Raw genomic sequence first — 23,629 nt, 5'->3', positions numbered from 1 at the left:
TCAGAAAAAGTTGTCCGTTGATATTTATGTTAGATACCTCTTCAATGCACAGTGATATATATATATCTATATTTTTGTCTGTCTCGTACCCTAGCTTTCTTTGACATGCCGCCAATGAAGATGCCCCCTCTTGGTAAATATCAATGGTACAAGACGCAGGCTGTAATATGTCGAATATAGCCGAAGGATAATAGCCTCCGGAAGCTCAAGCTCCGCAAGGTTGTCTAGGTCAATTATGGTGATAGTTAGTTAGTTGTTCAGCAGCATTCTATCGTATCATCATTTTCATTCGTTATATACCAAGTCACTCGCCAATTACATACTCACACCCCTCTGGCCCAATCCAGACTTCATGGACCTTCCCTGCAGGTACATCGATTCTATCCCCCACCCCGAATGTCTCCTTTTTAACTTCGCCATTGTGCTGTGTGGCGTTGTCCTTTGGATACGTGATGGTGAAGGTGCCCCGCCTGATTAGATGTGTTGTAACTCCGCTGTGAGAATGCGGGGAGTAGTGGGCGTTGCTGTACATGTTATTAGAATTTTTTTTTTTTCCAATGGCTATTGCTAATGAGAAAAGTGTATATACCTTGCGTCCGTCCATGTGAAGACATGGGAAAACCCCCACTGTTTGACCATTTGTTCACATTCGGCACGGCTGTGGATGTCATATTTTTGTGTCGACATTTTGAAGCTTCTCTTTGCACGATGCATTATCACTAGAATGATAATCATTAATCTGACTTTGACTTTGATATGACGTTGAGTTGCTCCACTATCTTGTTCCAAGGTTATTCCCGAGCCCAAGCCCACTATGTATTCAGGTATCAATTTGCTTGTTTGGTTCACGGTTAGGACTGGTTATAGGCACTGACAGCTTGAGGCAATCAACCGTCTCGATAGTTATCAAGAGCCAAGTCTGGCATGTTTGGATAATGCGCATGTTGTAGTCCGTACTCCGTACATCCAAATACTTTTGGGCATGTCTCAACTGCATGCGACGTGCGTACTAAACTCCATACATGATGATGACCCACTGTTGCCTACCAAAATCTATACGAATTCGGTTTAGCTTTTGCACGCGATCGAGATCACTTCGTTTCGGCATAGTTCCGGGACGGTGTAGCTCAAGTTGTAGGGTAGCAATAATAATCAATGGGTGTACACCGTTCAGTGTTCTCGTTACCTTGTCTATTTTCGGGATTTGGTTCGGTCTTTGCAAGCCATCCATCCGATTCAAATGTGCGATAAAGTCGACGGCTCAACCTAGAATCTCCGTGCTATAAACGACCCCAAAGCCCGAGAAGACAACAAAGGTGAGTTGCAAACCTAGTTTTAACACATGCTCGAGATCATGCCACTGTTCCTGGTTCTTCTAGAGGAGTGATTCACAGGAAGCCGGACTTTGTATAAGCAGCTTTTTCGAGCATCGATTCCAGCTGAGATCTCCATTGTTCGCTTTCATCAAGAATTTCTACCTTTGTATTCATACAGTAGGCGGTATCCAACGGTGAACCGGGCTTTACGCCGATATGGCCTCTCTTTCCGGCATTGCGACTGTGGACACTAAGACTACCGTCAAGTCAGCCTGTCGCCATGATTGGTATTTTTCAGTACTGAGAACCCAGTGTTAGGCAATAGGATAGCATCGCACCCAAGCGAAATACCAGAGGCGGTTGGTCACTTGCAGGCTGTAACAATTGCAGTCCTGTTTGATTGTTCCTCAGATCAAGGTATTTATGTCGGAATCACCCTCCACCAGACAAACACGGCTTGCCTTCTGCCCTTCAGACTTATCGCAGTCGCGCGTCTGCTTAGCATGAGACTTGAAGGAATGTTGCGTCGCTTCAAGTAATACCAAGGCTTCTTGAGTTCAATCTTAACACGGCTCCCCTGGGCTAATTCGGTTTTCACCACGCGTGTAAGTCGAGTGTCCAAGCCACAAAATACGTTGAGGAGCTCCTGACCTTACCTCACATAGGGGCTTCCAATACCAAACCGGGCAGAGAAAGGAAGACACAAAAAAATACCAAGCATTTCTCGCAGAACGAGGCTCGATCAGTCGCATTATTCGATGATGATGGCCTTCACTAGAAGCAGAACGCGACACGAAAACGAGAGAGAGGAAGAGTGAGAGTACTTACCCTCGAGCGCTGGGTCGCCACGGCCGGATGGGCAAGCGCCTGCCCACCTGACTTGCCGTTCTTCATCATCAATTTTTCATTCTGAGAACCTCATCCACTCCTCCTCACTCTTGTTACATTACCCTCGTGAGCTTTTTGAACAGATCATATTCCTCTAATAACCGCAGTGCTACTACCATTTACCAATATACTTGAGGAAAATGGCACCGGAGAGTTGATATCTTCATTATAATCAGACGAAACATTCAAACATATGGAGCCAACCAAATGACAAAATGTGTGCCAACCATGCTTGTGATACACCATGCCACAACCTAGCACCTTCAATCACCTCTCATGACAATGGCTATCCATAGATGCGCGCGTCCCGTGCTATTCCTCCTCTTCTGGGCCGAATATATCCTCGTCGTCTGCTGCACTAGTAAGTATCCTAGCTTGCTGGCATATTATATCCCGAGTCATACAGTCTTTCAACAGAGAGCATTGAGTCCCACAGATGTGGCACGTCTTTCCAGGAATGACCCAGGTCTCTTTTCCTTGTGCATCGCAGGTCTTACAACGTACACCGGGCATCTTGACACAGAATCATACTAATCAGCAGAGAGAAGAAGTGACAGCAGGCCGAGGTCAACTCACTGGGACAACAAGAGGAGCCATGTCCAAGGTGAAAATCGGCAATGGAAATCTACGATAGCTGCAGGGCATATGGCCCTGAACCATTTCAGCTTCGAATGAGCCTCCGTGCAAAGCATGAAAGGTATGCATCATGGCAATCGGCTTGAACTGATATACTCGTGGAATGTTATAGGATTAATTTTGAAAGAAAGAAGTGTTACTCGTTATGATCAAAATTGAAGTGGAATATCAGATGGTTTATATACGCCATTGAGAGGGTTGCTCAGTCACTGAATCAAGTCATGGAATCCCCACCGCCTCACATACATGATATTTTGAATATTGATATTGATTCAACTTACAATGTGGGACAAATCCCTGTTACCTCGCATTGCATATGTTCAAAAGTGTGCATATACAGTCCACGCCGTCCAGCTGAACGTATGTTGGGTTGCTTCGGTTGCGACCTCGCTTATTTCCGAGCCCAATGCAATGTCAAGATGCTCTAGCGGCGTCGATTCAGCCATTATTATTAGGTGTTGGTGAAAAGGTGTCTAACGATCGAAGACTAGATCCCTCACTAGTGTTCGTTCTTCGAGACACTGTGGCATCGCGTAGTGCCGACAACAACCACCAACCTATTGATGAAGGGAGCCAAAAAAAAATATTAGAGAAGATAAAGCACAAATTGAGCTTCTGATAGGGTGGATACCATGCATAACTGCTTTGAATATCTCCTAGAGGTGAACAAGCTCGACTAGGTCGAGAGGACCACTCCACCGGTCTCATTCGGTCTGCTAATTCAATTACCTATTCTTTTAGCGTTGACAGAATTTGTTACAATTGGCCACTAGGCATGAATGGAATTCTCATGGCATTTGACTAAGCGTCGCAGATCGTCTTGTTATCTATGCCATCTGTTTAGATACAGAACATTGGTCAATCCATGACTAAAAGTTGGACAAAGAAAAAAAAAGAAAAATCCGCCGCAGACTATGAAATTATCGGGACGCAACTTGACTTGATTAATGCTGGATATTACTAAACCTTGACTGAAAAGAAGCGGATATAGAAAGCCGAGAAGAAAAAGGGTTGATGGTCAAGGTGAACACATGCGCACAAGTTGACTACAATATCAAGTACTTAACTGGCGCATCTTTTGAGTTCGACGGTGACAGAGATTATGCTGCATTTTGGGACTGACCTCAAATCAATTCGGCCAATTAAGTCCTTGCATCAAGGGGTATACTCCATGTGTGTCAAGAGAACCTTTTGTTTGGATGTATGAGACTATGCTATTTCTCCGATTTTTTGCTGTCCAACAGCACACAAATTCTCGACGGCGGCAAAAGTGGCGCTAAGCTACAGTGCAATGTGGGTGTGAAGCAGACCGTGGCTGTATCGGCAACCACTCGGGTTTATTTTCCACGTCATTCACGAAAGACGATTCATTTTTAGAGATTATGCCGACCTTTTTATTCCAAGCTTTAACTGGAATCGACTGTCTATGGTACTTTCTGTTGGGATGGGCCAGACAGGTTATTTCAGAGGACGAGCTCGTCCGTTTCATATTCGATCTTCTACGATACCTGGGAACAATTAGCTACTTCGTGAACTGTTTATTAGCTGAAGCTAAACACAGTTGCAGTTCGGAGTGAAAATATTAGAAGGTAATTCTCGGGAAGCTACAACAACATTGATGACTTCAAGCTTGGAGGGATGTGGTGCCAATTTGCACTACGTCTAGGAATCAAGCAATGTGACGGAATACCTCGGCACCATCTGTACTTGTACTAAGCTTGCCTGTAAGAAGTCTCAGCTTGATGGGCCTAGTACACAATTAGTAGGAAATGACATGAATGACACAGGGGGAAGAGGGGAAAGTGAGAAACTTCCGGAGACTAACAATGCACTCCAATATCTAGTGCCAGTTCATTTCTGACGCATGATACAAGAGCTAGCAATCGTCAAGGCATACTAGTCATGTATGTTCTTAGTTTGGGCAGCTATACCGGCGTCAGATACAATCTGCATTGCGTAGGTAAGGTGCAGGCTAAAACTAACCACGAAGAGGCAACACGATTTTTAGGATGTCATTTCATCATAGTTGCCTATCATTGGTAATAACGCATATATTCGTCATCTACACTGGCTACTCAGAGCATGCATATTGCATTTATTTTCTGGCCCTGCAGATAAAAAGTCTCGATAGGGGTGCCGCGACGCCGCTTCACACCGTCTGACTAGAAACACTCGCAATGAAGGAAAGTGACCAATAAGTGTGAGACTGCCACCTCCATGAAGGTCAAGACTTTCCTACCACCTAAAATTGTTTTCGTTTTTGCTCTCTAATTCGTTGTTTAGCTCGTTACATCCATCATGCTCTGGTCTCATTAGCTTTCCCACGGAAGGGTATTTATTATTCTATAGTGACAATAAAATTGTTATTTCCTTTCACAAATGATGATCGATAATCCGGCAAATTCACGATACCAACCCGGCTCATTGATGCACCTCGCACTGACCAAGCTGTGCCTAGAACAATATACTTTCCAAATCCACGAGGCAAAGCAACCCGACAAAGCAGGGTCCGCCGACTATAACCAATGATGACACTATTATACTATTTGGTTTAATGTTCTAGTGGGCAACTATAATCGGGTGAATTAAGGCAGAGTGAATCTCCGATGTCGAACCCACTTGCAAGGAGTATTTTCCCTTTCCATCAAGCCCAACGAAACATACTTCCGGCGGCTCATCAAGCTATGTTGTCCGTAACTCCGAAATTCCTCTAGCACTAACTATGTAGCGAATCCAGTGATCGTCTTTGAGATACACCAAAGAATACATTTTTGAGTCGACCCAATCGGATGCCACTCGGAGCGGGTACGGAGCTGCTAATGAAGGGACTACCGACTTAGTTTCAACTGCGTTCCATGGTTCGATCTGCGGGAAAGGTGAAGGGAAAGCACCCAGCGTTACATGGTACGACTTTGTCGGCGGTTCCTTTGCATAACAGACTCACGGTGCAGAATTGTCTAATCTACGTGAAGGCGAAGGCCAAAGCATCTGAACCGACCTTCTCTTGTCCAGAGAACGGAAGATGGGAAAAGAATTTTGATAGGTGGACACTGCATAATTGAGGGAGCTGTCCTTGACGGTGTCAGAATGGCTATTTCGATAAGAGACTAAGGGGTGGTGAGCGGCAGGAAGCTGGATCTCCTGGTATGATCACACCCCGTTTAGGGTTAGGGCCTTGATGACATCTAGAACGAATAGGAAGTTGAATGAAAAGAACATCGCGTAGCACGGCCTTGGCAGAGCTTTATTTTTAAAGAGCGGTTGCGAGATGCTCCTTATGTACAGTCTAAAAGCCCTTTTCCTTCGGAGTCCACTATCCGGGATCCAGTTTACAGCTCACAGTTTAGCTAGTATGAAAGTCTACGCGGTCTTTGTCTTTCTAGCGTTGATAATACATTTTTTCCAAAAGAGTCTTCAGTCGAGATTGGTTGCTGTCCATATAGAGACGCGAGACGTGCATGGAGGATGTTGATAGTTTGCTTAAGGATAAAGCCATTATCTGAGGACGCACTGCTAGGATAAGTAACGACTTTCCTCGACTAAAAATGCAAGAACGAACACCCAAATTAAGACAAATATCAGGCGTCCAAAAGAATGCGTGGCTGTGAGGGCCATGGGCTCCGCCGACCATTCTACGGCGTTGTCGTTGACCAACTTGTGGTTATCAACTAATATCGGCCACCTGAACCCCCAGGTCACAGTGTGGTAGTACAATTAGAAAAAGCAATGGTAGCGCTATCATATTTCCGTGTTTAACTGATTGGTAAAATGATAATTTCTGTCCATCGCCAGCGCAGTGCTACCGCCCTTTTTGTCTTCTGCGACACTAAGTTGGCTGTTCTCTGCACCTTCATCTCACTTTACTAAGCGCTATTGCCGGCTCTTTTATCCTAAAATATCTTATCAACTCTTCGAGAGGTGAGCCGGATCAGAATGCTATGGACCCTCCATTCATTGTCTTGTAGGGTTGATCATGCGGACTTGGGATAAGGTAGGTCCCAGACCATACTTCCCGGGTCATATTCAGGCTGCTAAGGAGTCGACAGACAGCAATACGACAAAGTACTTTTGACATGGGGAGATCGTTCTATACCTTCGAGTACCAATCTTACAACCGTAATTTCTGAAGAAGGAAATACCGCCCTAGGTACCGACGTTGCACAATCGACCATTATGCATTGTATACAACCCTCAACCGGCAAGATAGCATAAAACCCCATTGATTGCCCGTTTGATCTGTTTCTTTACTTCCTAAATTTCATGCAGAGGACGAACCATAGTCCCAATTTAAATCTAAACCGCATAGCCGGCTTGCTCTCAGATGACGCTTGACCATTCATCCCTAAAACCAATCGGCTTCTACATCCGTGTAGTGGATGCTACAAAATGACGATCTTAAATCAGGAAATTAAGTCACATTGTAAATGTATTTAAACACTTGACCTCATGATGTAGTCTACTGGGAAAAAAAAAAGAAATATCTAGCCTGCCGCCTCTTTTAAAAACCTGGTTCTCGGTAACATGCAGGTGGACAGCCGAAAAAACTATACCTCGCTATTTCCATTCATGTATTTCAGAATTTCCCGGTTTTTCCATGGTTGTAGTGCATACGACTGCATGAATAGACATACCTGTATCTGGGAATTTCAATAGAAAGCCGACCAAATGAGTTGACCTAGATGATGGGGGCTGTATTTTCCCAGTCAAGATGTACACTACTTTCGCATTCTTTTTCATATTATCTTCGCTCTTGTATATAGTCGAAGATTTTATTTCGGGCCGATGCAGCAGGTCACACCTACGTACTAAGGATAGATTTTATATCCGGAAAAAGAAAGTCATATCTTTTGTGGATCTGCAGGAAGGCTGTAAACATGAACTCTTCTTACATTAATCTTTTATGTACATATATATATATATCCATGAATATACTTCAAAATAAAGCACTTGCACGCTGATATCATCTGCAACAATCGTGATCAGAGTCATGACTTCAGGCTGCACCTAGATAACCAATCCCGCCACGCCACATGGACGAAATCGCCCTCAATAAACTCCTCAGTGCATGAACGATAGGTGCTAATCTATTTGTGGATCATATGTGCCGGTCAATGGCTGTTCGACGAGATTGTTCAGAATCCCAGGCCTATCGAGGAATGGGAAGAGAAAGCCTGGAGAGGAGGCCCGCTTTATACATGGCCCATTGTTGGGATGGACAGGGGGAAATGTTGGCAGAACGGGTTTACTGCCGCTGTCGAGAGCGCTTCCACCACTGACGAGTGTAAACAGAACACGCTCAAAGCTGCTCGTCTGATGAATGCTATTGCGAGCGAGTGTACGTGGTGGATCCTCGGGCAAGTTCCCTTTTTGCAGTTCGTTGTAGGCAGCGTTGATTGAGTAAGAAATTGTATGTTAGGTGTTTGGATCATGATGCTCCTGGCCCATCTCGAAAGATAAACTTCATCCACCGCGAGATCAGCAGTAGCATGATTTGCATGATTCAAACAAGCTGTCGCTACTGAATAATATTTTGGATTATGCTTAAAGATTAACTAGCTAGGGCTCTGAGTCATCCAATAAAGAGAAAACGTCGCTGAGAGACGGATTTCCGAATTCCAAGCCCGATACATATCTAGTCTCCTGTATCCGAATATCATTGAGGGAAATGAAGCCTTCTGGACTGTTCTATAGACAATACAATGTAGAGGTAAACGAAAGTCAAAAAGCAGTTTCCTACTTCCTATTGTGGCAACTACCCCTCTTATGCTAAAGTTAACCTAGGGCTAACTCGATCATGTGCTTAATAATTCTACGTGTAACTTAGTTAGTTAACTAGTTAACTAGTTAGTAAGTTATCTAAGTTCGGACTACATTAATCTATGTCGTTACGAAATCAGTGGCATATGAAGATAAAATATCCATCCGCCTGCCATCCAGATCTTTAGCAGCGTTCAGCCTAATCGCAGTTCACCATGGCAGACCAAACCGAACCAGTGCATTTCTTCGATCTTACGAGTGCTCTTGAAGGTACCCAACTAGCATACATACATACATACATACATACATACATACATACATACATACCCCGCCATAGCTCAGTCCAGATCGCTAATAAAAAAGCCAGGACCACGCCAGTCATGGTCGCCCAACACGCTCAAGACTCGCGCCATCCTCAACTACAAGGGAATCAAATACACGCAGTCATGGATATCCTACCCGGACATCGCGCCCATATCCAAGGCCCTCGAGATCCCCGCCAACCTCAGCGGAACCGTATACTACACTCTGCCAGCCATCGTCCATAAAGCCTCCGTCTCCTCTAACCCGCACGGCGCCATGCACGACTCCTTCCCCATCGCTCTTCATCTGGACAAGGCATTCCCCGCGCCCGAATATCCCTCCATATTTCCCAACGGCCAGGCCAGCATCGCGCTCGCAATCGCCACGGAAAAGCTTCTAACCGCGTCCGTTGCCAAGTTTGTGCGCATGCTCTTTGCCGGAGTGTCGGGCATCCTCGATGATAGAGGGAAAGAGTACTTCTCAGACACCCGTCTCCCGCGCTTTCAGACTCGATACCCAGACATACAGTCAATGGCGGAATTGCGGCCCGCGTCGCAGGAAGAGTGCGACACTATTGTGGCGGACACGAACAAGGAGCTTCAGATTTTTTCGACTTTGTTGGAGGGCCAGGCACAGAATGCCGGTCCGTTTCTGGAAGGTGAGAAACCTGCTTATGCGGACTTTGTGCTTGCCGCGTATCTTGCGTGGTACGAGAGGTCGAATCCGGAGGTATTCGATGCGCTTCTGGAGAGTAGTAATGGTTTGCTTCGCAAGCACTGGGAAGCATCGCAGCCTTTTATCAATGGTCAGGGTGTGACTATAGACTGGGCGGTTCCCAAGCCCTAGGTAACAAACCAATATTTTCACTCTGAAGTACATTATAGTCTGACAAGTGTATATATTTGCTTATAATACAATAGATAGAATGTTCTTCAATGCAGCCAAAAGAGAAAATGAATAAAAAAAAATGCCGGTGACAACAATGTGCGGACATATCTTACAATCCACGCAAGAAGTTGGACTCGCGTATACCTTTCCTTCTCGCCTCCCTGGCGCTCTTCGTAATCTTCTCTGTCTTATCCAGGCCAGCCGCAGCTTGGGCGATAATGTCCTGGGCTCCGCCCTGTTGAGCATTGTAGTCGGCAGGCGTGATATCCGTAGATTGCTCGTGCAGTGGAATTTTGCGGGGCTGGGACGCTGCCAGTGCAGCCATTTTCTTTTCGTGGCGCTTTCGTTGTTTCTTGTTGAGAGCTTTGAAAAAAAAAAAAAAATCCTAGTCAGCCAAAGAGCAGAGTAAGAGTACTGGATAATAAATTGGTAGAACATACAGCTAACATCAACACCACCGGATTCATTGCTCTTCTTCGAAGCTCCATCGAGTAAACCCCACAGCCAATCTGGATATTCATGATCTTCCAATGCAACAACCTCCGGCTTGTTCTTGATATAATTGAGGCCTTTCATCACGCTTCCCGCGACAAGGCTGCTGGGTTCGTGAGCAACAGCAGCTGCTTCAGCAGCCGCACCGGCCTTGCCGGGGTTAACCCACTTGGGAGGCTGCGGGACGCCATCTGTAGGTGTGCTCAAAGGTTGGGAGACGCCCGGCGTGGCTGACGATATGGCAGATGGGAAGGAGACATCTCCGGCACCGGGCTGTCGGGGAGCTGGGGGAGAGGACATGGCGGGAGTATTAGGCGTGTCTGTACTCGCGCATCGAGATTGGGTCTTGAAAAGAGCGGAGGACACGCATGATGAAGGGGTGCGAATGGTGTGGTGCTGAACTTGGATTCGGGAGAGAAGGTGAGTACGACAGCGTTGGCAGATCATCGTGAATGACGAGGGATTGCACTGCAAGGCTGGCAATTCAAGGTAAATTAAGAACTCAAAAAAGAAAAAAAGGTCTCGAAGCTTATATCGGTCAACAAGTCGCAATGGTCAACATCGAGAACAATGCTTTGCAATGTTCTGCCAGCGAAAAGTTGCGGAATCAGCTTTGCGGAATGGAAAACTAAGTCACGTGCATCATGACTAAGCACGTCGCCCATTCACCGCGTCAAAAGTGAAACGAAGATACGCGATATTCAATTAATGTGCTATGCTATCACTAACTCGCCTTGATTAGGTTTCTTACAGTTTCCACCGAATCAATTTCTTCCTCGCCGACCGCTTTCCTGAGAGCCTCAACCGTGATGTTCCACAACGTCTCCCGCTCCTTCTCATCTTTCCCCAAGGCCGTATATTCCTCTGGCGCGCATCCCTTGTATGACCTCAAGACCGAAAAAATAGGCGACCAGAACTGTGCATGTGTACCTTGTTCTTTCACAAGTTTGCTGCCAGCCAGGTAAACCTGCGTCTTCGCAGAATCAAGCGTGGAATTCCCAATTGCGACATCCAAAGCCGAGCGGATCATGCGCTCCGCCGTTGGGTTGACGGCTGCTTGATGGCCAGTGCCCAATGTAGTGCCAATGGCATTCCCCGGGTGACAGCTGTTTACGTAGACATGATTTACGTTACAATTCTGGCGTAGACGAGTGGAGAACTCGAGTACCGAATATACCGCTGCTAGCTTGGATGCGGCGTAACGCGTAAATGCATCTGCGATATCTTTCAGTGTCTGCCCATCATTCGGAATGGGCGTTGATAGCTTGTCGTAGTCTAGCTTGGTGGCAGCCTTTTTGTATGCATTTGAGTTTGTGAAGACAATGCGCCCATCTTGAGTTGTTTCTGCGGTGCGAGCGATCAGATCTGGGGATGCAAAGGCGTCAATCATGGAAGAAAAGCTGCAAAAAGAAAGAAAGGGCGCCCACCTAATAGCCCCATCATAAATGCAAAATGACCCAAATGATTCACCGCAAACATCGTATCAAACCCGTCTGGGGACAGTTTCTGCATCGTCGTCATCGAGACACCTGCGTTGCAGACTAAAATGTCCAGTCTTTTTTCTGTCTTCTTGAATTCCTGAGCAGACTTCCATGCGTCTTGCATCGAGCTGAGATCAAGCTCATGGAATCTGATTCTTTGTTCTTCATCGTAGATATTACCGTCAAGTGCGTTCTTGTCCAGCAGTGTCAGTCGCTTGCGCGCTTCGGCGACGCCGGCTTGCGTGCTTTCGCTGCTGCGCGAGGCTATGTAGACTGTCGCGCCTTTGGAAGCTAGGTAGATGGCTGTCTCGAGGCCGATGCCATTTGCGCCTCTTGTAGTCCGAGATACATGTTAGTAGCTAATTCGTTTCTTGAAAACACCATGGGTTTCTTTGGTAGATGTGAAGATAAGATGGGTTGTTTACCCGGTAACGATTGCAACTCTGCCGGTCAGGTCCGCAATGGAGGCGAGGAAGTCTTCTTCCTTCATCTTCACAATACAGGAATAGCAAACAGTGCAGAGGAGATATTCTATGAATTCGTCCGAGCTCTGACGATCCTACGTCACTGGAAGGGACTGGTGGGGCAGTTTTGCAGTAGCCCGATTTGGCATTCAATATCTACCACATTCAGTTCTCGACGATGCATATATAATGTTCATGCAAGTATATTCTGCTAGATAAATGCTAGTAAAGCGACATAATTTACAAAGATCCCGACTCTACGGCCGTCTTCTCTCTGATTTCTTCATCAAACACCGGCTGCTCAACGGCAGCCTGTCCAACGGCAACTCCATGAGTCAATTCCTCGAGGCCATGGCGCGGACCAGTGAAGTTTTTCCTGCCGTCAAGTATCCATTGGAACAAGGAGATAAGGAGGACAATGCCAAGGGCAGCAACGCAGTAGTCTGGAAGAAAGTACCAGTCAGAAAATGTCTCCCCGTGAACAAAAGAAAGGGAAGGGATTGGGGAACGTACTCATGTTGCTTGCTGTCGTGGGCAGGTCTGGTGGGAACAGGAAGAGAACTGTAGTGAGGATGATATATACAAGAGATATCTGTAGCAGTCAGCACTCTGGCCATTAATACGGTAGGATTAACAAAAGACTCACGATATTCGCAATCCAGGCAATTGGCTCAGGCATCTTCCACGGACTGTGAGCAATCATCTTACGACCACGGAGAACATTGATCAAAATAGGCATTCCGTAGGAGATATCGAGCGCAACGACGGAGGCGGAGATGATGGCATTGAATGCGCTGTTTATCAAGTCAATCAATTTGCCTCACTTTTCAAAACAGAAAGGTTTAGTGGAAATACCTAGAAGAACCGAGGAAAATACAACCGAAGATTATGACGAGAAGAGTAGTCAGGTACAACGCATTCAAAGGCACGTCCAGCTTTTTGTGCACTTTAGCGAAAAACGGGGACGCCGGGAGACCGCCATCACGAGCAAAGGCGTAAACCATGCGGCTGGAGGTAGTCATGATAGTGACAGCTGCGAAAAGCAGACAGATCAATGGGAAGCTATTCACACAATCAGTATCTGGCTGTGGTGGATGTCGGCTGCTCAAGATTGTGATGTGCTTACATCAGAAGACAGATAGCGCCGGCCTTGTTCTGAGTTGCATTATAGAGGATCTGTAGCAAAGGGCCAGCGGAGGATGAAATGATTGTGTCTATGTTGCCCGGTACGAAGAGTAGGACGACGAGGAAGATAACGCCAGTGAAAGTGCCGATGCAGACGCAGTAAACCATGATCTTGGGTCCTTCGATGGCGGCATTTGGGATTTCTGTGTTTGTTAGTATGATTTGTTTTGCCTTAAGGGTTGTCACTCTGACCTTCTATCATATGGGCCACGGCATCCTGTAATAATATTAGCATGGAATCAAGAAAGGAAGTAATGAAGCGAGGGCCTTACGTATCCGGTAACACCAAGACCACCTTGAAGCAACTAATCATCACGTTAACACTTCTTCCAAGCACGAATTGGTAGAGTACATACCCCAAGCAGCCAGGCAATCCCATCTGGCCAACCGGTCTCATTCAAGAATTCGGTGAAAACAAATCTGCCAGAATATGATTAATAAAAATAATAGGAATATGAGAATGGATATCTACTTACTTCCCAGAGTTGTAATCTGGTGAGGAACAAGCCAATACGGTGATAGAGACAATGACAAAGCCGGCAATAGACCAGATAACTAAACCATTGCATCGTCAGTATCTTTAAAAAAAAAAGGGCAGTCTCCATTTTTGTACGTACAAGCCGCTCGGGTAACCATCGGGAGGGTAGAGTTCATGAGCGCGTTAATAATGAACGCGGCGATGTTGTATCCGATATATATCAGGAATTGGTGCCAACGTTCAGAGACGTAGCTCTATACCCTGTCAGATCTGTTTCATTCCCTCTATATGGTATGATCTTCGGTGTTATGTGATACATACCGGATGCATCAAATAGATAACTCCAATGATAAGTTCACTGGCCAGAAGACCAGCGGTAGCAACGAGGGCAACCTATCAATTACTTATTAACAAACATCTTTATTCTCCGGTGTGTTGCAGACGTACCCATCCCGCGACATTGATCCAGCCAGTGATCCACGAGAGAACTGGCACCCATTTCGGCCAGGAGACTGTTTATATTTAGCGATGCCGGTATTAAGGGCGAATCATTTACTTACTAACTGCAAGAAAGGTTAGCTGTTTCCAATCAATAAAAGACCATATAAGAACCAAACTTACCAGCGACCCAATGATATTGACCGCCCGCACTAAGAACACACAATATTAGACTGGACTCAAGACCGCAACAACAAGAACACAATAAACTCACGTAGGATATGTAGACAAAAACTCGGCCAGCGAAGCAGCAATGCACAAGTTGCAGAAACCGGCGGTAACCAGACCTAGCGACAAGTACCTGAGTTAGTATAACTACAGAACTCTCGCAATTTTTATGGTTGACGTACCCCAGACGACACTTGTACTCCCTCCCGACGGCAGACTGAGCGACAAACTGGCTGAAAGGGCAGTCCATGACTATGCGATCGACTCATCAGCTTTGGACTTTCCATTTCCGGATCGGCAAATTGTTGCCATGCGAACTATGTCTTGCTCGTGTTTCAGGACGAGAGGGCGGGCGCTCTCACATTCAGAATGGCAAAAGCAAGACCCAGCATTGACCTGCAATAGTTCATTCACATTAGCCCGTGTCCATACTTTCGAATCAAGATGTGATTTATATAAATTATATAAAATAGGTACTCACAGCATAGAAAAGTTGCGCTGCAACTCGGCCTTGTGGCCCAAGGCAGCCAATTGCGCATCATCATCCACTCGGTCCGGCATATTGAAAAGTTTTATGTCGAAATATAATGTAGAGCAGACGAAGAGAGAAACAAAAACAGAAACGAGAGAAAATCCTCCAGCTAAGCTGTTGTTATAACCCCAGCAAGCTAGACTCCGACCAGGCAAGTCGGCGCGTTGCAGTCTGTGATTATAGGATTGCATTACATGTACCCTTTACCCATCAGGATCCATAAATGGCAAGCTTCTTATCAGCGATCCGCCCTTGTAGTACGGTTCCAACTTACGTGTGGGCTGTCCTATAAGATCCTAACTAGCAGAGTCGCACTCGGCACTCGGTGCTGTGAGCCAATCGAAGCGCTTGCTGTCGGAGCTGCGGGCGTATTACATGCTGGCTAGCTGCGCACGCCGTACTCCGCGGTGGGACGAACCATGTATACGAATGCATTACTAAAGAAAACACCATGGAAATGCATGCATGGATCTTGAGAACTTGACACGCAGGATATGAAGTAGTAGATATATGATATTTCCCTGGGAAGAATGAGAAAGAAAAGCGACCCGATGTGTGGTTAATATATATTTATAGTTATGCAGCTGGATTATGCTTTTGTGGGGGCGGCGCGCTAGTGCGCCACCATTTCTTCTGGAAGGATCATCGAAGGATTTTAGTGAGATCATGACATGTGGTGTGCATGACAAGGATATATAATTAATTAGAAAATTTGTACTGTTCTAAGATATAGTATATACAAACATTGCGTAGCCTCGTCAATCCACATCATTCGACCTCAGATGGTCCGTTCTCACCACATAATCATCCTCCATGCCATCCACATCCGCCTCTTCGCCAACATCATACGCCTGAGAGTGCACACTCTCACCACTGCGCGAGCCCGGCTGGTATCCGTCAAACGAAGAATCCGAGTCTCCCTCGCCTGCAACTGCCGGCTTGCTGCTCTTGCCTTTGCCGCTTCCAGACGCTACCCGCACAGTCTTGTTTCTATTATTACTACTGGTAGACGACGTAGTGGCAGTAGTAGTGCCTGGCTTGGGGGTTATGCCGCTGCTTCTATAGGCATCGCCATTCACAACAATCTCGCTGCCGGGACTGAGACCGTCGATAGCATCGGCAATTGTTCGAGGTTGCGATGATCCTGTTTCCTGCGTGCTAGACGACTCGAATGATCGACGGATGCGTTCGAAATGCTCAAGTTCCTTAGCGCTGTTTATTGCTAGTTAGCCAGATTGAACCACGCATCTGAATACTAACTAGGGGTAGTACTAACCTAACACTAGCGACAAGTTCGTCCTGCGCATCCGTAAAATCTTCTTCTGTCACCATAACAGCAATATCATCCGGCGTAGCAAGATGGTCGAAATAATACGCTGTGCTCACGGGGCCATCTGGCAACGCCTTGATCTTCTCATCCACACACGTCGCCTGTCGCGTAATGGCCTTGAGCATCGCATCCGAGCACAAAGCATACAGGTCCGCACCGGTATATGTGAAAGGCAATCGTTGCGCAATTCGCGCCAGAGAAACATCCGGGCCAAGTGTGAATTTCCGAGTAAGCGCTTCCAAGATCTTGGTTTGCTTTTCGTGTGTGTCCGACACGCCCAAGTACAGCATCTTATCAAAACGGCCGGGACGCAGCAAAGCGGCATCCAACAAGTCGGGTCGATTGGTGGCGCCAATTACGAAGACACCACCGCCGTTTTCTTCGCCGCCGCTCATGCCATCTAATTCTGCAAGAAGCTGACTGACAATACGGTCCATAACTCCACCACTATCGCCCTGGTTTCCTCTTTTTGGCGCTACCGAATCAAGCTCGTCAAAGAACACCACGCAGGGACGCGCATCCCGAGCTCGCTGGAATACCCTGCGAACATTTGCTTCGGATTCACCAATGTACATATTAAGCAGCTCCGGACCTTTCACGGAGAAGAAGTTAAGTGAGAATTCAGTAGCAATAGCCTTAGCCAGAAGAGTTTTGCCAGTTCCAGGAGGTCCGTAAAACAAAATTCCGCTCCGCTTCTTCATGCCCTTGGCAAACAACTCCGGCCGCTCAAGAGGGAGCTGTATGGTTTCCATAACAGCGTCCTTCACATTGCTCAACCCTCCGACGTCATCCCATGTAACGTTCGGGATCTTGGGCGCACCAATCGCATCTGCGAAATTCTTTCTCGCAGCATCGACGGCCAGATCAAAGTCGGCTTTTGTGACGCATCGCGCTGCATCACCGCCTGCCAATTGGACGTCGCGGAGGCTCACAGAGCTGTCGATAGCATGACGATCATTCGCTGCTCGAGTGATCTTTTCAAGACGATCAAGTTTTGCGAGAGATGCGCGTTCGACAACGTCCACCAAGTCGCCGGCTACAAGGGCAGCTGTCTTGACAGCAACGGCGCCAAGGTCAACGTCAGGAGATATCTTGATACCAAGATCAATAATTGCATTGTGTAAGATGCCCTCTCGTTCTTTTTCTTCGGGCGCGGTCATCTCCAGCTCGTGCGTGAAAAGACTTCGGACTGCTTCTGGTATCTTATCGACGTCGGTTGTTGTTGCAATGGCCACACGTGAGTCTGCAACTATCTCTTTCATAGCGATTGCAATTCTATCAGCGGTGAGTACATCAATATGCTTGATGACTAGAGCTGTGGAACTAGGGCCACAAGCAAATGCTCTCTCCGCCCGAGCTTTCATATACGCTTCTGTTTTGACATCCCCACCATTCGCGCCGCCCTCTGTCAGTATGTCGTAGGCATCGATGGTAAAAGCATGAAGGCCAATGTCTGCACATGCACGCGTAGCCAACGTCGTCTTTCCAATATGCCTCTGAGTTGATGTGAGAAGGATGAAAACTGGAGGCATGCCTAGTTGTATAGCTCGAGGGCTTGTTGCGGCTGTTATTAACTCTCTAACACGGTTCTGAATAGGAGATTTGGAAAATTTCGGCAACTCTGTGATTAATCCATGGGAAAGCGGCACGTCGCTATGTGCTCGAGGGAGACATCTAACTCCAAGCCAGTACTCCCATCCGCTCTTCAAAGTCCCAGGGATCCTGCTGATTATACTACCCGCCTGTGCCATGCGTGTACTTGATGAATCGATAATGGCCACCCCGCCCCATTGGTCGTCTCCATCCTGTTCTTCAGGAGACGGCACGATGACCTGTCCAACCTCGAACCAAGCAACTCCCACCTTTCGAGATGCGGTATTCTCATCATGAGACGAGTCAGGGGCATAGCCAAGCTTTGAGGTCAAATCATCTTCCGCATTGCCACTCTCAGACGCCTTGACGGTAGAGTAAATAGCTCTCCCCAACCCCTCATCGACACTGATTCCAACAAGGTCCCCATTTTTGACGAGTCGTTTCTTGGATTCAAAATATCGTCGCAGACCAGCAAATAGAGCAGGTTGAATGGAACGATCCGAGGACAACGGGGTTGATATCTTGAGAAGAGTCACCTCTTTAGCGACTGGCGGGGACTTGCTTGAGCCTGGTTTTATGCTTTGGTGTACCCCAGGCCGAGCCGAGCCATGCGCTGATGCGAACGGCAGAGGCGAGAGTTTTACATATTTAGGATTGTCTAGGTTGTTGAGAAGTAATGGTGGCAAGAAGACCGCTGGGGTAAGGCGCTGCCCTGGCAGCTGAGAGATGCTTGACCGTCGATTCGACGACGGGCCGACAGCGTAACGTGGTTTTGGAGACGGCAAGCCAGATATCCCGTATACTCGGACCGCACGCCAATTGCCAGACTCTTCATCACCAAGACTCAAACTTCCAAGCGACAAGGACGCAAAGGGATTAGCCTGAGGCTCTTCTGTGCCCTCAATGCGAACCCAGTCACCAGAGAAACAGCCAACTTTGACAAGGGAATTGACATCAACATAGACAAAAGAATCAGTATCATCATCGTCTCTGGGCTTTGGATGTAGTAATTCAACCGAGACTCGATTCAAGAGACCCTCGGCTTTGAATGTTTTGCCCCCGACGCGTCCAGGACGAGCAGTACCAGAGGTAAATGTCGATATAACCGAACCCGGAGTATTAGCCCCATCCATACGGCGGCCACCCGGGCGCGGAGTCATAGCAGACATGGCCGACATTACCCCTGAAGGTTGCTGAGGTAATTGAGGAGCTGCTAATGAAATCATATCATCCAGCGAATCCTCCGAGGAATCATGATCGCTAGCCGCGGATAGGTCGGTCTCGGAGTCGTCTGGCGGAGAGGTACTCTCTATGTCCGTACTACTCTCCAAGGCGCGATCTTCCGCAGCCGAAAAAAATTGCTCGTTTGCAGTATCATCTGCCTCTTCTTCTGTCGCAGGTTTAAATAGGCCCTGTCCATTCAAGGTGTATCCCTTGTGATGGCGAGCTCCGTGGGGACGAGATTGCACCAAAACAATCTTCGTAGTAGGAAGCAGTAAGCCCTGCGCAACGGGTTCGCAGAAAGTTATCTTGGCCGGCGGGGGCGGAGCGTGTGTAATGGGATGCGACGGTAATGGGAGAGGAAGTATGTCTCCAACGTGGACGACTTTTTGATTAGACAACGCCTCGCGGATGGCAGCAGTCAATCGCTCTTCTGCCTCGGCGGCTGCTTTCTTCGTATACCGCTTGGCCTCCATTGCCTTGCCACCTTTACCCCATATCCCATTGATTCCTTGCGCACGAGTATTGAATCCTCCGCCGAACTTGCTTTGCACATCGTCTAGATTTCGGAGTAGATTTCGCTCCACGGTAACGTAGACGGTTTCGAGATGAAGAGGAACCACGTCTAGGACTCGGATTTCCAAAGGCCTTGATGGTTGGATGGCATGGCGTGTAGGCTCGAGCTTGGCTAGGGTTTGGAAAAAGGACTGCAGGTAGTTTGCCGAGGCCGGGAAGAGGACGGTGGAGTGCGAGATTGGGGCGACTTGCGAGCGCTCAGTGGGTTGCACTTGCGCCGGTATAATAGTCCATGGTACATCGTCAAGGGCATGGTATTGCGGTGTGTAGGAAGATATCGCGATATAAAGCGGTCCATGGCTTGGATACTTGCTCAATCCGGCTTCTATAGCTGGTTGTTAGCGTATGTCCATGTGAGTAGCTTGGTAAGATTCCTAAGTTCCTACCAGTTAGGTCGATGCTGGGAAACAGATCAGCCACCAGATCATCAGACAGTACAGCAACATCTCCGCGCAGATGACCGTCGAGAATCAGACGAGCTGATACTGGCCGTCGTGCGCGTCGTGTGCGTCGTGCCCTCATGGCTCTGCGCTGTTTGTGGGCGGGAACGGCTTGAGCCATGGCGGCAGGACACCAACAACGAACTAGGCTTCCGGTTGCAGATGCAGATGCTGATGGCAGGAATAAGAAACAAACTCCTCCATCTCAGCTCAAGCAATGGAGTGGCGCAGACGAGAAAGTGAAGATGAGTCTCTCCGGGGTTGCGCGCGGCAGCTCCGCAGCAGTCACTGGCACTAGCCGAGGTCCGATGCTGCGAGCTGATTGGCCGAAGGCTCTATCTATACGACAACCTCTATAACTATACAAACTATACAATTATAAACAACTTAAGACTATGATTGGAATGATCAAATACAAAATCCAGAAGCTTTGTTACTTTCTATTATATGCCTTGCATGTTTTCAGCATGCTTAATCCCATACAGAGTCCCCCAATGTCTTTCATTTCTTTACACGTATGTATAATTCAAACATAGAAAGAAGGCTGCATAGAAGTCAGACCTCAGGTTTCTTAGTCCGAGTGAACAATTTTCTACTCTCAGGCATGCATTGTACCTAGGTAGTATTATGGATATATTGGCAAACGCGCTTTCGATTACAGAAACTAAACCTCACATTCGCTAACGATATCCACTTACTACCTTACGAACTAGCTTAGACAGTGCATATCAGCCGTCTTGCAATGCCTTCTCTTCCCGAGAGACGAACATTGAAGGAGCAAATTGAAACAGCGAAGTTATTCCACATTCACGTTCGGGCTGGCCCTAACCTTGGAAACAGACGAGTCAGTTTCAGCTAAGCACAAGGAATCAGGCTGCATCAGATGACTCTGCAACCGACGTCACGCAGCAGACTTATGCAATGTTCCTCGTCCCCCGACTGGGTACTGCTTAAGCGCACTGTCAATCTCATTCACCGCTGGAGAGAGAGAGACAGCCAATGCCAGTTTAACAACTCTACATTCCGAGCAATGTAACGACGACGAGGCCAATCATTTGTATGCATGCCTCTGATCTGACGTTAACATACATAGAAAGCACAGGTCAGTCAAATATCGATGCGGCATTACCCGAAATATCCGGCTGCAAGAGGGCAGCTTTTCGTCCTTTGTCATGGCTGTTAATATCAACCATCAATGGTATCGAGTGAGTGTCCGCTGGTAAAGACGAGTAATGTTATCCCCTGCTATACAAAGCTGCTTTTTCTTTTCGCTAAAAAGCCATTGGTCTACATGGGAACCAGTCTATTGGTAGACTTACACGCACCATCAACCCGGTAGCATATCGGAGACGTTAGGTTATGCCTAAACATAAATTTCATTCGCCATCAATTTCCCCTTATCGGACACAAATATGCGAACTCCGACTTTGGTTGGTGATTGAGAACACCATAGCATCAGTGAAAATCATGGCGGTGAGCACTGTTCTTCATCATTGAATCAATCACAAGGCTCAACAACAGTTCCATGGCATCCCATTTGCTATTTCATGCTTAAGAGCATATAATTAGATGCCTCGCAGAAGCCTCTGTCAGGGAAAAAAAGATCTTTGCTTAATTTCGCCACTATCTGGTCGACCAACTAGTGTGCATCGCAACCAGTTCACAATGCAGTGTCCTTGAGAGAGAAGAGAAAACCCAGGGAGAAAAATAGAAAATCAGCGTGGATGCCCGATCCATTGCTCCGGCTCTTTCTACAAGCTCCACGCAAGCACTGCATGGTGTTGAGTTCAGCAATCGCTATCTACATAACATGGAGCCCATGAACTCAGACGAATGAACATCAAACTGTGTGCTCGTCAGATGACTAACGAGATCAAAATCATGTTCCGGGCTATTCCTGGCGGTTTATAAGCTGGTTGTGCAGCAGAATCAGGAACATATGAACATTAGTGAAGCCTGCTCGACCGAGATATTTTCTGTTTACTTCGAAGCGGGTTGAAGTTAGGATTCCTAATCGGCTACGACGATAATATCACCTCGAACTGTTTCTGCTTCAAAAGAGAAGAGCCAACATAAGTGGTTTGTACGTTTTGGGGAAACTTCCTGGACAATGTACTAATAATAACATTGGCCTAGTTTCTTCTTGAGCGTGTTCCACGACCCGTCAAACTTTCATCATGTCTGTGCCAGGACCAATTTTCTTTTGCGTATGTCTATTATTATTCCAGAAATGATAATCTCACAACTGAGGTTTTGAAACTCGAGTAGTGTCAATGCCACAACGGCCCTTCGCTGCTTAGTACACATGCGAGCTGCATCTCTTGCAGTCACCCGTTGTGCGGAGACTGTATAAATCGGACATCTGTCACTACCAAGCATGAGAATGAAAGCAAAGACAGTCCCAACAAGCAAGGCTCGAAATGATAAGAGATTAAAACTCGGGGACGCGGCTTCTTGTCAATCAACCTCAAGCTTTACTTGAAGCTATAGCGACTTTTAAAGGTGGTGGATGCAAACAATATATTTATTTTATTTCATAACCTTGTTTTCTCTTCATCAATTTCAATGTACACAACCATAGCCACTTCTAATTCGTAGATACATACTACCACTCTCCCCCATTTTCAAAAAGCAATATCTTGTCGTTGATTCTTCCGCCTGTATGACGCCAGAGCCGGGAGAGCATCTTTGTGTCCTTTAACTCAGTGTGGACGCTAGCCTTAAGCATAAAAAAAAAGGATCGATCTCACCAAATTCATAACGTTACCTGGACAAGCATAATCTCAGCCGTGTTCATTCCCGCCGGACGCGGCGTATAATCCAAATTGCGATTTCATGGCCGAACAGCGGAATGTGACAATATTCAGTCGGCCAGTTGGCGGGATTGAATGTATTGAGCACGTATATTTGCTTCTGTGTCGTCGTTGCCGCTGTGGTGTAGTTCATAGTCTGTGAGGACTGGGACCACTGTTCTGGTGATGGTGATCCACATGCTGCGCAAGAGCATCTGTCGATGCAACAAAACCATTTATAGATGGAGAAAGTGCATGAGTATGCGATTGTAGAAGCTCTTGCAAGATGGTTGGAAGACTCGACGACGAACAGCCATCTCATTCGAGGATCTACTAATATCATGGAAAAGCCAGGCCCAACGACGCTATATAAGTTGCAATACTGGAAGCTCTCGTGTGGGACTCTGTTAGGCGCGAGACATTTGCGAGTATGTATTCACATCTTGTGGGCCGGATGATACTGGATGGCGTTGTGGATAGTGATCGCCATTATGCTGGTAAGTGAATTATTTTTGTCCCGATCTGACACAGGGCTGCTGTAACCCAGGGACCTGAGATGGAAACCTCAAAGACGCAGATACCATCATCAAG

The 23,629-nt window shown here is 46.9% G+C and overlaps 5 protein-coding genes across 5 annotated transcripts, besides 1 other annotated feature; 1 reads left to right on the top strand and 4 right to left on the bottom strand.

The window, feature by feature from the left end:
• Positions 1-90: 90 nt before the first annotated feature.
• On the bottom strand, positions 91-687 carry UA08_07280 (hypothetical protein; the record flags this gene model as incomplete). The annotated part of the gene is made up of 3 exons (XM_020262205.1): positions 91-224; positions 328-524; positions 590-687. The coding sequence occupies 3 exons, from the start codon at positions 685-687 to the stop codon at positions 91-93; spliced, it is 429 nt and encodes a 142-aa protein (XP_020117944.1).
• An 8,125-nt stretch (positions 688-8,812) lies between these two features.
• Positions 8,813-9,746, top strand: UA08_07279 (hypothetical protein; the record flags this gene model as incomplete). Its single annotated transcript, XM_020262204.1, has 2 exons — positions 8,813-8,867; positions 8,965-9,746. The coding sequence occupies 2 exons, from the start codon at positions 8,813-8,815 to the stop codon at positions 9,744-9,746; spliced, it is 837 nt and encodes a 278-aa protein (XP_020117945.1).
• Positions 8,880-8,924: a repeat region (Identified by RepeatMasker using a combination of RepBase library and repeat library created with RepeatScout).
• A 151-nt stretch (positions 9,747-9,897) lies between the features above and the next one.
• On the bottom strand, positions 9,898-12,251 carry UA08_07278 (hypothetical protein; the record flags this gene model as incomplete). Its single annotated transcript, XM_020262201.1, has 5 exons — positions 9,898-10,151; positions 10,229-10,748; positions 11,032-11,645; positions 11,708-12,093; positions 12,187-12,251. The coding sequence occupies 5 exons, from the start codon at positions 12,249-12,251 to the stop codon at positions 9,898-9,900; spliced, it is 1,839 nt and encodes a 612-aa protein (XP_020117704.1).
• A 214-nt stretch (positions 12,252-12,465) lies between these two features.
• Positions 12,466-15,115, bottom strand: UA08_07277 (hypothetical protein; the record flags this gene model as incomplete). The annotated part of the gene is made up of 18 exons (XM_020262200.1): positions 12,466-12,668; positions 12,739-12,817; positions 12,872-13,019; positions 13,081-13,287; positions 13,352-13,553; positions 13,603-13,627; positions 13,683-13,715; positions 13,767-13,830; positions 13,887-13,965; positions 14,028-14,142; positions 14,210-14,281; positions 14,336-14,400; positions 14,449-14,451; positions 14,510-14,538; positions 14,601-14,687; positions 14,737-14,783; positions 14,917-14,950; positions 15,036-15,115. 18 exons carry the CDS (start codon positions 15,113-15,115, stop codon positions 12,466-12,468), a joined length of 1,572 nt encoding a protein of 523 aa, XP_020117703.1.
• A 729-nt stretch (positions 15,116-15,844) lies between these two features.
• Positions 15,845-20,367, bottom strand: UA08_07276 (Peroxisomal biogenesis factor 6; the record flags this gene model as incomplete). Its single annotated transcript, XM_020262199.1, has 3 exons — positions 15,845-16,298; positions 16,363-20,131; positions 20,193-20,367. 3 exons carry the CDS (start codon positions 20,365-20,367, stop codon positions 15,845-15,847), a joined length of 4,398 nt encoding a protein of 1,465 aa, XP_020117708.1.
• Between the last annotated feature and the right edge of the window lie 3,262 nt (positions 20,368-23,629).

Source organism: Talaromyces atroroseus (genome assembly GCF_001907595.1).
Source record: "Talaromyces atroroseus strain IBT 11181 chromosome Unknown scaffold_10, whole genome shotgun sequence".
Classification (NCBI taxonomy): domain Eukaryota; kingdom Fungi; phylum Ascomycota; class Eurotiomycetes; order Eurotiales; family Trichocomaceae; genus Talaromyces; species Talaromyces atroroseus.
This window is presented reverse-complemented; position numbering and strand designations above follow the sequence as displayed.